General features: G+C 44.5%; 1 protein-coding gene and 1 pseudogene across 2 annotated transcripts; one reads left to right on the top strand and one right to left on the bottom strand.

The window, feature by feature from the left end:
• Positions 1-1057: 1057 nt before the first annotated feature.
• LOC117443003 (coiled-coil domain-containing protein 81-like) lies at positions 1058-8429 on the bottom strand. Of its 2 annotated transcripts, XM_034078957.1 has the most exons (16): positions 8354-8429; positions 8150-8211; positions 7908-8061; positions 7418-7602; positions 7255-7329; positions 7016-7166; positions 6421-6535; positions 5581-5674; positions 4938-5084; positions 4338-4436; positions 3834-4003; positions 3502-3580; positions 2961-3071; positions 2345-2454; positions 2105-2234; positions 1058-1873 (listed from the first exon to the last, which is right to left on the bottom strand). In XM_034078957.1, exons 1-16 carry the CDS (start codon positions 8427-8429, stop codon positions 1736-1738), a joined length of 1896 nt encoding a protein of 631 aa, XP_033934848.1. In that variant the 3' UTR covers positions 1058-1735. The 2 variants fall into 2 exon arrangements, 1 of the variants encoding a protein (XP_033934848.1); XR_004551601.1 differs by lacking the exons at positions 2345-2454; positions 2961-3071; positions 3502-3580; ... (9 more) ...; positions 8150-8211; positions 8354-8429 and having other exon boundaries at positions 1784-1873; positions 2109-2336.
• Positions 3914-14284, top strand: part of LOC117442328 (interleukin-18 receptor accessory protein-like) — a 61591-nt pseudogene continuing 51220 nt past the window's right edge.

The following is a 14284-nucleotide window of genomic DNA, read 5'->3' on the forward strand; positions in this document are numbered from 1 at the left end:
TTTGGTACACATTAGGCTCTGACTCTTGTGTGGATTTCGCAATGGATGAAACCTCTTTAATAACATGGTCTTCTCAAGTACTCCTGTGACGAGAACTCGGGTTGCATCAGAATCTTGTCAAAAAGTAAATAGTTCAAAATGGAAGAGCTGAGCGTGGGTTTCTGGGTGGAGCCTGTTCGGAACCACACATCTCTCTTCTGAGATGCAGCATGTACTTCCAGGCAGTATACAGTATACACAGCAACACATGCCTTTGTCCATACACACAACCTGTCTGTCAGTCAGTAAATTAATCAGCAATAGTGTGTTAATAGTGCACATGTTTGGGTACAAAGACCTTCAAAAATGCCTCCATGGGCTCATTAAAGGAGTTCTGTCTCCACAGAGAAGTGGGACGACAGCCAGAAAGATATTTTCATGATCTTTCAACACATTTATCATCTTTAGAAACTCTCCACTGCATGAACCCATCCTCCCTGCTACATACCTTATTTCATCCTTAATTTGTTTTGATAACTTCCCTTTCTCTTTCATATTACTTCCCTAAAATGATTAATGGAGGAACACATTTCTGAAGTTTTTTTGTGTTTCCCTCCTTCTATCCTCACGGTCCCCACAAATGTGGGGCCCTCTTGCTTTGTGTTGTCCTCTGTATGTACTGCAGTATATGCTTCCCTCATCACTTCTCAGGGTTATTACTAGCACAGCTTCCCTTCCAAGTACTACTGAACAACAGGGACAGATATCACAGAGAGTCTCTCTACCCCCTCTGCCAGGGTGCTGCATGCTATAAAGTGAAAGTCTTTCAAATGACAGAAAAACATGTTCTTTTAATAGCTGTGTATTGTCTTTACTTTACCTGAGCAAAACATTTTTAGCGTCAGCAATCTTAATATGATAGCATGTTTCCAAATTACTTTAATGCACTAACTTGTACATTTGTGCAAACTCCTGTTGCAAAAAATAGTGATTAGATTCTCCCAACTTGTCTCCAGTTACAGTCTCACATTTAACAAAACGAAATAAGTAACACAAAAATGTAGTCAATGGGGTCAAATCAGTTTCTTTTATTTAATGCGACATCAAATATTTGTATGTTAAATGCATGAAAAATGTTAAGAAGGTTGTATTTAATCGTTTCACTCATGCTGGGCTGTTATCGGTCTGAATCCCTGCTAAGAGCAGTTATCTGCAGTCATTAGTTATTTCCTGGTATAATTAAAAAAACACTAAATCTGCAGAAAACAATCAGGATGTGATAGTGACTGACTGCAAGATGATTTGATCACAGCTGCTAGGTGTTAATCTTGTAAATTGGGCTTCTTCTGTTTGAGGCATCAAGAGTCAGGACGTCTTTCTTATTTAATGCAGTCAAAGTTAGTCCTCAATATTGCAGTGTTACTAACGTGCATTTGAACAACTTGGGGAAAAATGTTACTAGCTATTTGTTCAATGATTACAAATCTTTGACCTGAACTGAATACCAAAAAAACAACAACAACCATAGTACACACATGAACTCCCAAGACTAATGAAGGAGAAGAGAAGGAATACATCTCACAATGACACACACAATACTGCTGCACACCAAAACAGCCAAGTATGCTTCAGCTTCACACTTCACTTATTATTTATCTACCTAATCTAATGAAATATGTATTTTTTAGTAACAGTCACATGAGGAGTTACAAGTGTTGAGGTTTGTGAGGTCTTGATGTTCACATACTGCTGTTCATCAGATCATGAACTGTGAGCCGGAGAGGTAATGAGAGTCTTTCCAGATGTTTGTCTCTCCGCAGTTGGTTGTCTTCCTCTTACACTGGCAGCAGCACTTGTACTCTGCAAGCTTATCTACCAGGAGCCGACCAGCAGACTTGACCACAGGGAGACAGAGGGAAGCAAGGGGAGATGTATCTTTTGGGTAAGTCAGTTATGTGGAACAGTACATCCCAATTAGACCGGTGTTATCGCCATCAGTAGAGAATACATTCAAAATCAACTTTGTCATTGCCTTTCAAAGATTTGATGTTGTCAAGCCACTTTAAGTTATGTATGTATGATAACTTGTCAAAATGCTTCTGGTTATGGTATCTTGTACTGAAACACACCTCAGGAAGCGCCGGTCCTCTTCCTTTTGCTGGTGTTTCAGCTTTGCGTTGCGACTCCACTCGTCCCCCAGTGACTTACTGATGTCTCGCCTCTTCTCAAAGCGATTAATGTGGTCCAAAATTAGCCTGCAGAGGAAACATACCAGAGAGAGAGAGAGAGAGAGAGAGAGAGAGTCTACCATAGTTTCCACAGAGCTCCTCATTGTCACACATGTTTTCCCTCTTCCTTTACTCACTCCATTTTGTTGTGTTTGAGAACTTCTCGCTCTTTCTGCAGCTGTTCTTGGCGGTTGTGCAGTTCTTCCTTCTTCCGCTGAGTGGCGGTACTGAAATTGATCCGGAAGTGCTGCCAGTATGTAGAATAACATCACATCATTCTCAATATGTAATAGATAAATGTACACATGAAACCCACAGTAAGATGTATTATAATATTGATAGAAAAAACGGTGGTATTGTGTAATTACCCTCCTTCTTCGGGACAATTTTGAGGTTGTGTATTTTACGTGAGTATTACCATTTTATACTTTAACCTTTAAATATTTCACAAAGAAAATGTTAAAGTTTTTATTCCACTGAATTTATCTCATTGTGTCTTGATTTGGCAAGTTCACATTTAACGTTGTTTAAGCTAACCTAATAAAACATGTACAATTATCTAAACCAGCTGCGCCATGAATCCAATACAATTCTTTAATATGCTACTTTAAGTAATCTCTCACAAACCGTAAACAATCAAATAAATGCAGAGACTTTGATATCATTTGGAGCAATCACTGGTTATTTCGGACATCTGCATGATGCAACAACTGCAGATTGAGGTTTGTGGCACCAATCGGAAACAGATTTAACCTTCTGTGCCCTCTCTCGGCCCTCTGCGTTGCTGGTGGCTGTCTCACAGCGGTTGAACCCGGAGTTGTCAGCCTGGCACTCTGGAGGGTCTGTGCTCTTCCTATCTCTGACCTAAAGGACACAAATGACTAATTTCAGCTGTAACGTTACCATGCAGCGGTCCTCCTGGGTCAGATGTGGCTGGTGGCTGTTCCCCTCTGGCCCACAAGGTCAAACCAAAACCAAGTGAAAATGTTGTTGTTGTTGGCTGACTTTAAAGTACACAACACCTGCTAAACACAAGCATCATTTTGGTTTGCATTCTTATACTGGCTCAGAACCAGAGATATTTATTTTATTCCATGCATTCTTCTTTCTCCTCAAATCAAACCAAAAAAACAGATCCTGTTTAATGTAATGCTTGCACCGGTGATTTAAACTAAAGGATGGGCGACAGCTTCACTCTCATTATGAAATTCATGACCATTTATAACCTTTTGTTCATTTCACACAACTCAAATCATTGTTTCTGTCTACTCAACTTTGAGAAGTATATTCTTGCCTGAGTGTCCAAGGCCCTTTTGTAAATAGTAGTTCTCTCATGTTTCCGCTGAAGCTGCTGAGCCTTCTGCGAAGCCATCCTAAAACACGCACACACACACACACACACACACACACACACACACACACACACACACACACACACACACACACACACACACACACACACACACACACACACACACACACACACACACACACACACACACACAGCTCTCGTAATTTGTGCTGTAGCTGAGCACCTGCAGTTGTAAACACATTTAACCAGATGTCTCTCTCTACCAACAGAGGGTTACTGGAAAGGCCAGAGCATTACTGCTGTAACAGACTCACTCCTGGACCAGCTGGACCTGATCCAGATGTTCCAGGAGAAGACGGTTCTGCTGATCTCGGGCCTCCTGTTGCTGGCGAGTCTCTATCTGACCCTGAAGCTCGTTCATGTAGCGATGCTGCTGGATCCTCGGCACCGGAGTGAAGGGCCGTGTCGGGAAGACGAATGAAGTCTGAACACAAGCATCCCACAGTAATAATAAGGTAACATCTTTGAGATATTTATAAACTTGAATCCTGTGTGCTACAAATATGGTCAGATTAATTTACTAAAATAACTATTAAATCATTCAGAAATGAAACTGCCTTAATGAAGTCCACAGGAAGTTGACAGTGTCTGTGGTTTACTGTTCACTTTCATATCAGAGCTGCAGTAACATGTCAACAACTGATTACTTAACTGTGAACAGATACAACAGTTGCTCCTCTGCGTTACTTTGTAGTACAAACTAGCTCCACAAGTGTTGGCTACAGGGACTGAGTCTCAAGTGTTCAGGTTATACTCACAGGGAAGAGAGGACAGAAATTCTTCTCTTTCTTTTCAGACATTTGAATGTTCAATGTAGCAACCTGCTTTGCATGCTCACGTTGCTCATTCAGCTTCTCCTGCCGGATGCACACACAAAGACACCCCTTGTATTATCATGTTGACTGAAAGAGAAAAGACATTGAGAGAAGGACATATATTCACCACGGAGGGCAGTTTTAATTAACCATAAAATAGTATTGGCAGAAACAACATGCACAAGTTGAACTTCAAGTTGTTTAATTTTGAGTTGTAATATCCCACATTTCCCACACCTCTCCCAGTGCTGTTCTCAGCTCTCTGGCCCCAACCAGTCTGGAACCACCCTTAAATCCTCAGTTGTTAAGATTTGTTTTATTGATGTTTTTCTTATTGCTACTTTTACTTTCTCTTGACATAATGGTTTGACTTCTGTTTCCTCAGTCGGTTGTTTTCTGTACCCTTTCTTAACCGGAACCCAAAAGCAAAACACTTCCAGTCACATCCAGTAACTCACAGCCGAGAACATGACATGGTATTTTCTCAGGAATTTTTCAAATGATGTCTTTACTGTTACGATTACAGCTGTTACACACACACACTTGTTCTTGGTGCATGTGCTGCCTGTCTCTCTGTTGTTCTTTCAGCAGTAAGAGCTTCTCCTGATATTTCTCTTCGGCCTGCTGCTGCTCCCTCAGGTACACTGGAACATTTCTTTGGGCCTGCTGCATGCACAGGTAGCACAGCTCCTACGATTACAAGACAGTTCTTACAATTAAACACTTGAATCAGTAATGCAAAAAGTTATTTTCCTCTCAGGCTTTTGCTATAAATTATATATTTATGAACATCCCTTCAGCTCCCTGCACTCGGACCTGAGCTCCCATAAAAGCGGTTTACATCTGGCATTGTATTGTTGAACTGTGCTTTCTTAGTTATTTTGAATTTCATTTAATTCTCTTTCCCTCCCTTCCCTAAACTGCTTTTCCTGTTTGTGATCTCAGTGCGTGTTGCACCATAAGCCTGTTGGAACACACACTGGGTTCAAGTGGGGGTTAAACCAAGGAAATATCATACTGAAAGGGTCACATCAAAAAAACATAATTCCCTATAAATAATAAGTCATTTATTTAGTCTTAGTCCAGTGACCAAGAAAGTGAACCCACCTCTTAAATATAAAGGACCTCTATAAAAGCCAAATTACTTACTGAAGACTTCTACATATACATGAGGCCTAACACACACCTGTCCAGCACGAGCGTGTCCAAAGCAGTTACCAGTCACACCAGGGTCCTCTAGTTTGTGAGCGACATCTCGTGATGTGACGGAGACGGTGGGCCTGAGATTGGAAACAGATTATTTACCACTTTGTATGTTTCATCAAAGAGAACGGCTCTCTTTCATGTGCAGATTGGTGTCACTTTATTAGTGTATTATGTTACAATTGTGTGACATTTAAATATTAAAACAGTATTAAATACTTTAGTTTTTCATGGGAACACCATGGACATGTGTTTGAGTTGTAAAGGGGCTCTAACTGTTTCTTAGGATATCATAGCAGAATAAGGATTAGTAATCAAATCAGCTGACACTTGTTGGTCATAAGTCAAAAAGTCAACTTTATTGTCAATCTTCTGAGTGTGATACAGACAGGGAGATCGAAATGCTGTTTCTCACAATCCCGAGGAATAATAATATATATATAGTTATATTTTTTAAATGCAGATGAATATATATGTACGGAGAGTCTCAGTGCACTTGCCACAAGAAAAGAAAGGAACAGGGGATTCAATTGAAATTATAGGGAGGATCTTAATATCACTCTGTGCCATGTGTGTTTTGTGTGAGTGTATAAGTGCTGACAGTGCAATTAGGTAATAACAGAAGAGGAACCTGGCCCACAGATAGTTGTGCATCATTGATGGAGCTTGAAGCTGCATAGGTCGGTAACAATATGAGACCACCCCTGAGGTCCCAGCTACCAGAGACTCAACCTCCAGCGAACAGCTCTGTGCACTGCAAGCTGAACCTCTCCATAGAGTGTGTGTGTGTGCCTGTCCGTCTGAATCATTGTGTGTGTTTTACTTGTCTGTGGCCTCCATGGGGGGTTGTGGATTCAGTTCTTCAGGCAGGCTGACAGCTTTCATCTTGGCAGGCTGCAGTGGCTGATGGGATTTAGATTCTCCCTGTTGGGGAACTTCTGTAGAGACACACAACACTAGTAGTTTCACTTTTTCTAAGTCATATTGTTCTTCTTATAGCTCTAGATCTATCATCATCAATAAGCTGCATCTCAACCCCTGATGCCCCCTAAATATTAATTATGTTGAAAGAGAAGGGTTTCAGTAAGCCAAACAAACCAAACGCAAAGCGGTTTGAAGTCAATTTGACAGAGCCAGGCTAGCTAACTGTTCCCCTCTCCTTCAGTCTTTGTGCTAAACTACAGGTACAGTAATAGATCATTAACTGTAGTTTATTATCAAACAGATAGTCATCTACCATTTCCTCAAGAAATCAAATAAGTATTTATTTCCCAAATTACCAAAACTACTCCTCCAAACAGCTAAATAAATGAAGGTTTCCTTTGCAGCAAGTTGATAAAATGCTTGAATTTGAATCAATACTTATTTTAGAGCTATCAAATCCTAAATGATCAGGTTTGTGGAAACACATCTTTCACCTCCTGCATTCCTTTGGTCTTGAGCTTTGTCAGCAGCCCTTTTCTCTGGCTCAGGAGAGCAGACGATTGGCATGGTGACGGGGTTGGCAGACTGTGGCATCTGGAGCCTAGACAGGCCACCGGACAGTAAAGAGACACTGCCCCCAGGTCTCTGCAGGGACAAAAGTACAGATAATCTGCATCGATACTAATTCATTATATACAGTATCATTCAAACACTTGCACTTTTTTAAACTCACATTGTCAAAGGCTAACAGCAGCCGACCAGTTCCATCCATGGCATTAATAAAATCTCTGTTGAACTTCATTCTCACCTTTGAATAAAATCAGATGAGATTACATTCAACAGAAAAGCAGTAGTTATGTTACCAGAGTACAATATAATGTGAGGAGGTGAGCCACCTTGTTGTTCCTGAAGGACAAAACTCCAATTCCCTGGAAAGTGAGGAATATGTTTTTTTCAGAGGCCAACAATCTGAAGAGGAGAAGAAGAGTTTCTCTAACGCAGCTCTCCACCATATCTCGACTGAAAGGAGTCTCTTGTGACACAGCTTCAAAGTTCAGTTGCACCACTGGTAGATGTGTTGCTGTAAGGGACACACAAGTAAAAAACATATAGTCAGAAAATAATCTCATCAGTGCTTTATCAGGGCTGTGTTCATGCAGTTCGATCAGATTTAATTGTCATTTAATTGACAGATTTAATTGACAAACCACAAACTATCCTCTGATTCAAATGTGTCTAAATCCAGATAGGTGTGTGATGTTTGCAATATTTGATATCAGCATCAAAGAAAAATACCTTTTATTCTCCTGATATGTGATTTGATGTACGAAGGGACTTTTTTCTGAGTAGTTTGCTGTGAAATATGAAGCCATTTGTAAGTCTCACCTGCAGCCAGTGGCCTGGTCTGCTTTAAACCAAGAGACTGGACTAGTTTGCCAGCCAGGAGGAAGATGGGTTTTTGGATCATTGTGAACTTATTCCCTATGTCCAACTTCTGCTGAGAGAAGGTGAAGGTGCCAAGTCCTGCCAGGTGAACTCCCTGTTACAATGGATTTAACAATGAGACATATGATAGATAGATAGATAAATAGATAGACAGATAGACAGATAGATAAATAGAGGCTCACCTTCTGTAAGGCCATATGATGTTCAATGTAGGCGGAAACATCACCCCAAATACAGTTAATATCTGAAGAAAAAAGACATTAGCCTATATTTGGTGATATTGCAACATGGAGACTCATGCACACTTTATTAGCAGTTTTGTGGAGAATATAAACATAATGAACATTTTAATGGTAAACATAATTAAACTGTACGTATTTACCAACCTTTTTCAGAGTGCAGGGAGAGAGTAGATAAAGTCCGTCCGTCCATTTCTGACACCAGCCGAAGTATGTCAGTCATATCTCTGAAATATTTGTAATCCTCACAGGACAATGAGTGTTAAAAACGTTCCTCTAAGAAATGTCTTCTGCCTGCTTGGCTGCTACTGCCAAATACCAAGACGAGACCTGAGAGCCGCGGTCACCGTAGCATTGCCCCCCCACAGCCATTCTCCCCCCCCCCCCCCCCGCAGGGCACGCACCTGTCCTGGTCAGAGAGCCGTAACGCGTCTGTGCGGACAACACATTGCAACAAAGGAGGTGTCAATGAGTTCAGGTTTCCTGGTAGTTTTGTCGGACACCTGGAAGCTAAGTGCAGATGCGGCGGACATTAGTATTTATTTCTCTAAACAAGTACAAAACACAAATCCTAGGTTATTTAAAAAAACGTTAAGAGGAATAAAATACATGCTGACTTAACTGTAAAACTGACAGATGTCACGATCTGCTACTGACCAAATATTAGTTAATATTATTAGTTATTAACCAGAGGTGGGAAGTAGTGGAGTAGCCTACAAATAGGCTTATTCGTTACTGTAGGCTACTTAAATGTTTCTGGTAGCCTATAGGCCTACTCCACTATTTATTTTTCTGACGACTTTTTACTTTTACTTCTTACATTTTTAACACAAATAGCCTACCTGTAGGCCTACTTTCTCTACTTCTTACATTTTCAAAACAGGTCCGTTACTTTAGTTTTAATCTGCGTTTCGTGGCGTAACCATTATTATTTAAAGTCATTGATTTTAACACGATCTGTGTATCCATCATGTCCTGGTCTTCTCTAAACAAGAAGGACCAATGAAAACTTTGTCATTTTGCCGTTGTTCAGCATCGAAACATTCATTAGCTAACAATGACATCATTGTTCTATTAATATAAAGTGAGGCCAGTTACTACCTATATAACAGTTGATAGTTATGGGTAGGCTACCTTTTTCTTAAGGCTACATTTCGAAGCCCATACTTCTTTACTTGAGTAAAGACGTTTAGTCAGTAGGCTACTTCTACTTTTAGTATTTTTAAACACGAGTAGGCTATCTGTACTTCTGCTTGAGTAAAGGGTGTGTGTACTTTTGCCATCTCTGTTATTAACTAATGTTACGTTATAGCCTATGTTTCATATTTAACATATAGGCTATGACTGTTAAATTGAGTAAACACTTTTTTTTAAATACAAGATTATTTCAGGGTTTTCTTTCAATGGATTCATTGTCATGTGAACAAGTGACTCAATACCCGACCACCTGACATCGATCATACACTGGAAACATTATGTTAGTCACAGCAGCATGTATTACACGTAGGCTATTGTGAAAATGCTGACTAAACTTAAACAGTCAATATAAACTTAACATTTGAAATATAAACAAAAGTAAAATATATTGACAGTGAAAGATAGAAATAGCTGTCGAATATAAATAATAATATTTACATTAATTAAAGGTGGGGTAATTCACTTCGGAAACACTTTTTGTTATATTCCATGGAATGTTCTTAACATCCCGATAGCAATGAATACATTAAATGCTTTGACAATAAATACCCTAAATAAAAAAAATGTCATCCGTGGAAGCCGTGGCGTTGTAAAAAGCACGAAGTTTAGCCGGCCCGGCTAAAATAACTGGATGGCCTACCTGCCCGTCAGCCTTCCACCTCACAAACTTATCTCGTGCCCTCATTGGTCATGTGCGCGTTCGTGTGTGTTGGAGGAGGGGCTCTGTAAGGAAGTCTGAAGGAAGGGGCAGATTTTTTTCGGCTGCGTAGTGCATACTTTCAAATTCTAGCGCACTCGAGCTGGTTTCTCAATTCTTACCTACCCTACCTTTAAGGAATTGCATTTGAGATTCCATATAAATGTAAAAGGTTGAGGACACTACAGATGGGTGCATTTTGGTTGTTGAAGGGTTTGTTTGTTTGTTTAGTGTCCGATCTCCACATCTCCAAATGTGTTGATAATGTCTTAATCCGTTTCCTAAATCTGCTGGTGTCAGTGTCAGCGGCTCCGATGCAGCACTGACCACAGACTTGTAAAATATCTCCAACATCTTGCACACTTTAAAGGATCTCAGCTTTCTCTGGAAGAAGAGTCGGCTCAATTCAGGGAACTTATATATCCCTGCAAATGAAAAGAAGTAAGTCACGATATCACCCAAATAGGGAGAGACTGAGCCCCCCTCCATAATGAAACGCATGTGCAGAGCCAACCATCTAACACAGAGGTGCCCAGTACGTCGACCGCGGGGGCAATGCTGGTAGATCGCGAGTCATTCATAAAAAAAATAGACAAGACAGGTTCAGCTTCTCATTCATAACACTCCGTTCGATGTCTCACTATGGGATGCGCCTCATCGCGGAGCAAACAGAAGCATCAATCTCATTACGCCAATCCTGATTGGCTGGTGATCTTGACGTCAGCGTCAGGGGAAATCACCCCCTATAAGTAGCTTGCGCCACAACGCATGCGTATTTCAAACACCTCTTCTCGCTTCAGAGCACATCTCACAGTAGCCGGGCAAGCTTCACTGTCCACAGACTGAACCCAAATACCCATTTCGGTCGACGGGCGCTCGCCGGCTACTCCTTCTGCTTCGCAGGAAGACGGTAGTACTAACGCCAGTTAGTATTAAAATCGACCTCGCCCTTCTCTTCCCCGGAAAGTAAGGTAGGTCCGATTTTTTAAAGCTAGCAGCACACCTGTTGCTAGCTCGCTCCCTCTCTACCGACACCACGGTAGCGAGGACGTTTTTTCTTTTCTCTCCTCCACGGAGGGGAAAAGGATTAAAAAAGGAGCATACTGCCACACCAGTCAGTATTCTCCGGGAATAAAAGACCCACACTGTCCTTTTCTCCGAATTAAGGACAAGGTGGTTTTATCTTTTCTCCCGTCCCACCTGTCGAGAGCAGGCCCTCTCCACGCCACGAGGCGGCCAAGATGGACGCCCCTCTCCCTCACACCAGAGGAGTCAGGGACTCGGTGGCTCGACTCTGCGGCTGCGGGTTGAAGATCTCGGGCACATACACACACCAGGTCTGTTCGTCCTGCCTCGGGCTGGAACACGCCCGAGGCATTGTGTCCGCTTCACAGTCAAGAGCCTCCGCCGACGGCTAGCGAGACAAGCTAGCCTGTCGGAACAGGACCCCCCCATGTCCATGGACCCACCGGCCGGCAGTCAGGACACGGGGGCGTCCGCCACAGAGAGCGAACCCCTCTCCGTGTCGGTCTGGGGCTCATTATCAGCGATGGCATCAGAACCGGAATCCCGCGCCCTGGCAGGCCGGGACCCGGTGACGACAAGACACGCGGGAACGGATTCCCGCGCTTTACCAAGCTGGGGCTCCCGGTTAGACCTCACCATGGTCTCACCCGCGGAGGATGTCCTCGAGTTGGATTATGAGGAGGACGATGAGGAGGACTCCCTGGCGTTCCTCCTGTCCGAGTCAGATGAACAAGAAGAGGACACCTTCATGTCATCGGCCCAGGCTGCAAAGCCTGGAGCGAGGGCTGCTCTCCCGGGCGACAGCACACCAGCTTCGCCCGGTCTGAGCATGGACCTGCAGGCCGTGTGCAAACGCGCTGCGGTCAGACCCTCCAGGTCCCGCTACGAGGAGACCTCCAGGTCCCGCTACGAGGGGAAGCATCTTCCCCAAACAGCGGGCAAAGGGAGGCAACTCCTCCCGGTTTTTCCAGAAATGTTGGATGAAGTGTCGGTCTCGTGGAGAGACCGGCCCTTCAGCAACAAGGTCCCAATCCAGGGTGCCTCCTCCCTGGACTGCGATGGAATGGAGAGGCTCGGCCTGCTCCGCATACCGCCCATGGAACCGCTGGTGGCGGCCCACCTTCTACCAAAGGTGGGCCCCTCACCGAGAAGGAACCCCACGCTGCCAGCAAAGGCGGACCGCGTTCAGTCTACAATGACTGAAAAGTCCTACAAAGCGACAGCGCTGTCCGCCAGGGCCCTGAACGTGTCCTCGCTGCTAACCGCCTACCAAGCGGAGTTCTGCGAGGACCTGTCGGGTAGCCCGGGAGCAGCCACTCTGGACGAGATGGCAGCGGTCACGGACATTTGGAAGGCTCCAGCCGCTGCCTTCGCAGCAGCAGTCCTTCACCCAAGCTGTCTCGAACTCTGCTCGGTTTAAAGCACCGGACAAGCAGAGGTCGCAGCCCACCCCGAGTCCCCAGCCCAGGCTGGAGACAAGGGCAAGTTGGCCGAGAAAATCTCCGGTTCCGGCTGCAGCTCAGGCTCAGCCAACCCAGAATTTCGGCCAGCAGTCGAGGAAGAATAAGCGAGCGGCGTGACAGCCCCTCCTTCTCCCCTCCGTGAATGTGTTCCCGCCGCCTCGAGAGATGCCTAAACACCATCCTCAAGTCCGCACAAACACATGTCACACATTGATTGATTCCTCTGTCATAAAACATTTTCCGCTGACGCATCCAGGCTTCAGGCCGAGGGCGCAGCTCAAAAGAATGAAAAGAAAATCAATGAAGCCAATAAACAGCCTGTCAATTGTTCCCCTTCTGAGAGCAGCTACGGCATCTCTCAAAAGGCGGATTATTGGCATGTCTGTGAAGGCACCACCGCCACGCGCAGTGCCGACTGGGGCTTTAAGCGTGACATCTCAGCTGGCTCTAAGGAGCATACAGCAGGAGATACTCACGACATCTGCCTGGGCTTCTCAAAACAGTTATACTTTATCTGTTTTCACAAGCCCAGAGAGAGTCAACCCATATTCTGGAGAGAGAGGCCCTCTCTCTCCTAGAAAGAATGGTTTTATCTATAATGCCCGCCGAGCAGAGTCAGATTACGCAGACAAATGTCCTCGTAAAGCACCCGCTCAACATGGGGCTCATAATAAAACTAAACCCGCGCGCCACGGCGTGTGGAGAGTATTGGTTATTATGTAATGCGTAGTGGCACTACACCCGACTTTTCCAGTACGGGACGCGCCTACGGGTGCTGTCCTTTCACGGAAGGTGGTCACCACGGACGCATGTCAGACAGGCTGATAGGGTATTTACGAAGGTCGCCCGGTGAGAGGTCTCTAGAGCAGAGACCTCCAGCGGGCGCATGTAAATTACCCGGAGCTTTTAGCGGTGTTCCCCACCCTAAAACGCTTCCTGCCTTCTCTCAGAGGACACCATGTCCTCGTGAGGACAGACAACACGATATCGTGTATGAACCGCCAAGGGAGGTTGCGTGGTCCCCAGTCACACACACTGGCACACAAACTGATTCCTTGGAGCGGCAGACGTCTCCTCTCTCTGAGAGCGACACAGGTACCGGGAGTGATGCACCTCGGGACAGAACTACTGTCCAGAGGTGCACCACTCTATGCAGACTGGACTCCTCATCCAAGGATCGTGAGTCCGCTGTGGGTGCGTTACGGCGGAGCCGCGTTAAATCTGTTCGCATAAAGAAAAAATGCTCAATGACAGCTGTTCTCTTTAATGCACGATTTAAACGCACTGTTAGGCGGGGACGCACTCGTACATGATTGACCTCCGGGTCCTCTGTACGCGTTCCCACCCCTGGCTCTGTTACCCCCAACTCTGGCCAGAGTGAAGGAGCAACGCCACACACTTACTCTGATGTTTCCGCCCTAGCCCGCAACGTACGGGCTGGCGGAGATATATCAGCTGTTGTGCGGGCAGCCATGGCAGCCCCCACCAGGCAGGGACAGATTGTCTCAGGCGGGGGGGGCGATCCTTCACCCACGCCCAGAGCGCAGGGCACTATGGGCCTGACCCGTGAGTGGTACAATCTGAATACAGTGGGACTCCCTCAGAAGGTGATAAACACTATTCAGAGTGCGAGAGCTTCCTCCACCAGGTCTCTCTATGACTGTAAGTGGAGGGTGTTTGAGGAGTGGTGCCTTC

This window comes from Pseudochaenichthys georgianus, chromosome 3 (assembly GCF_902827115.2).
Source record: "Pseudochaenichthys georgianus chromosome 3, fPseGeo1.2, whole genome shotgun sequence".
In the NCBI taxonomy this organism is placed as follows: domain Eukaryota; kingdom Metazoa; phylum Chordata; class Actinopteri; order Perciformes; family Channichthyidae; genus Pseudochaenichthys; species Pseudochaenichthys georgianus.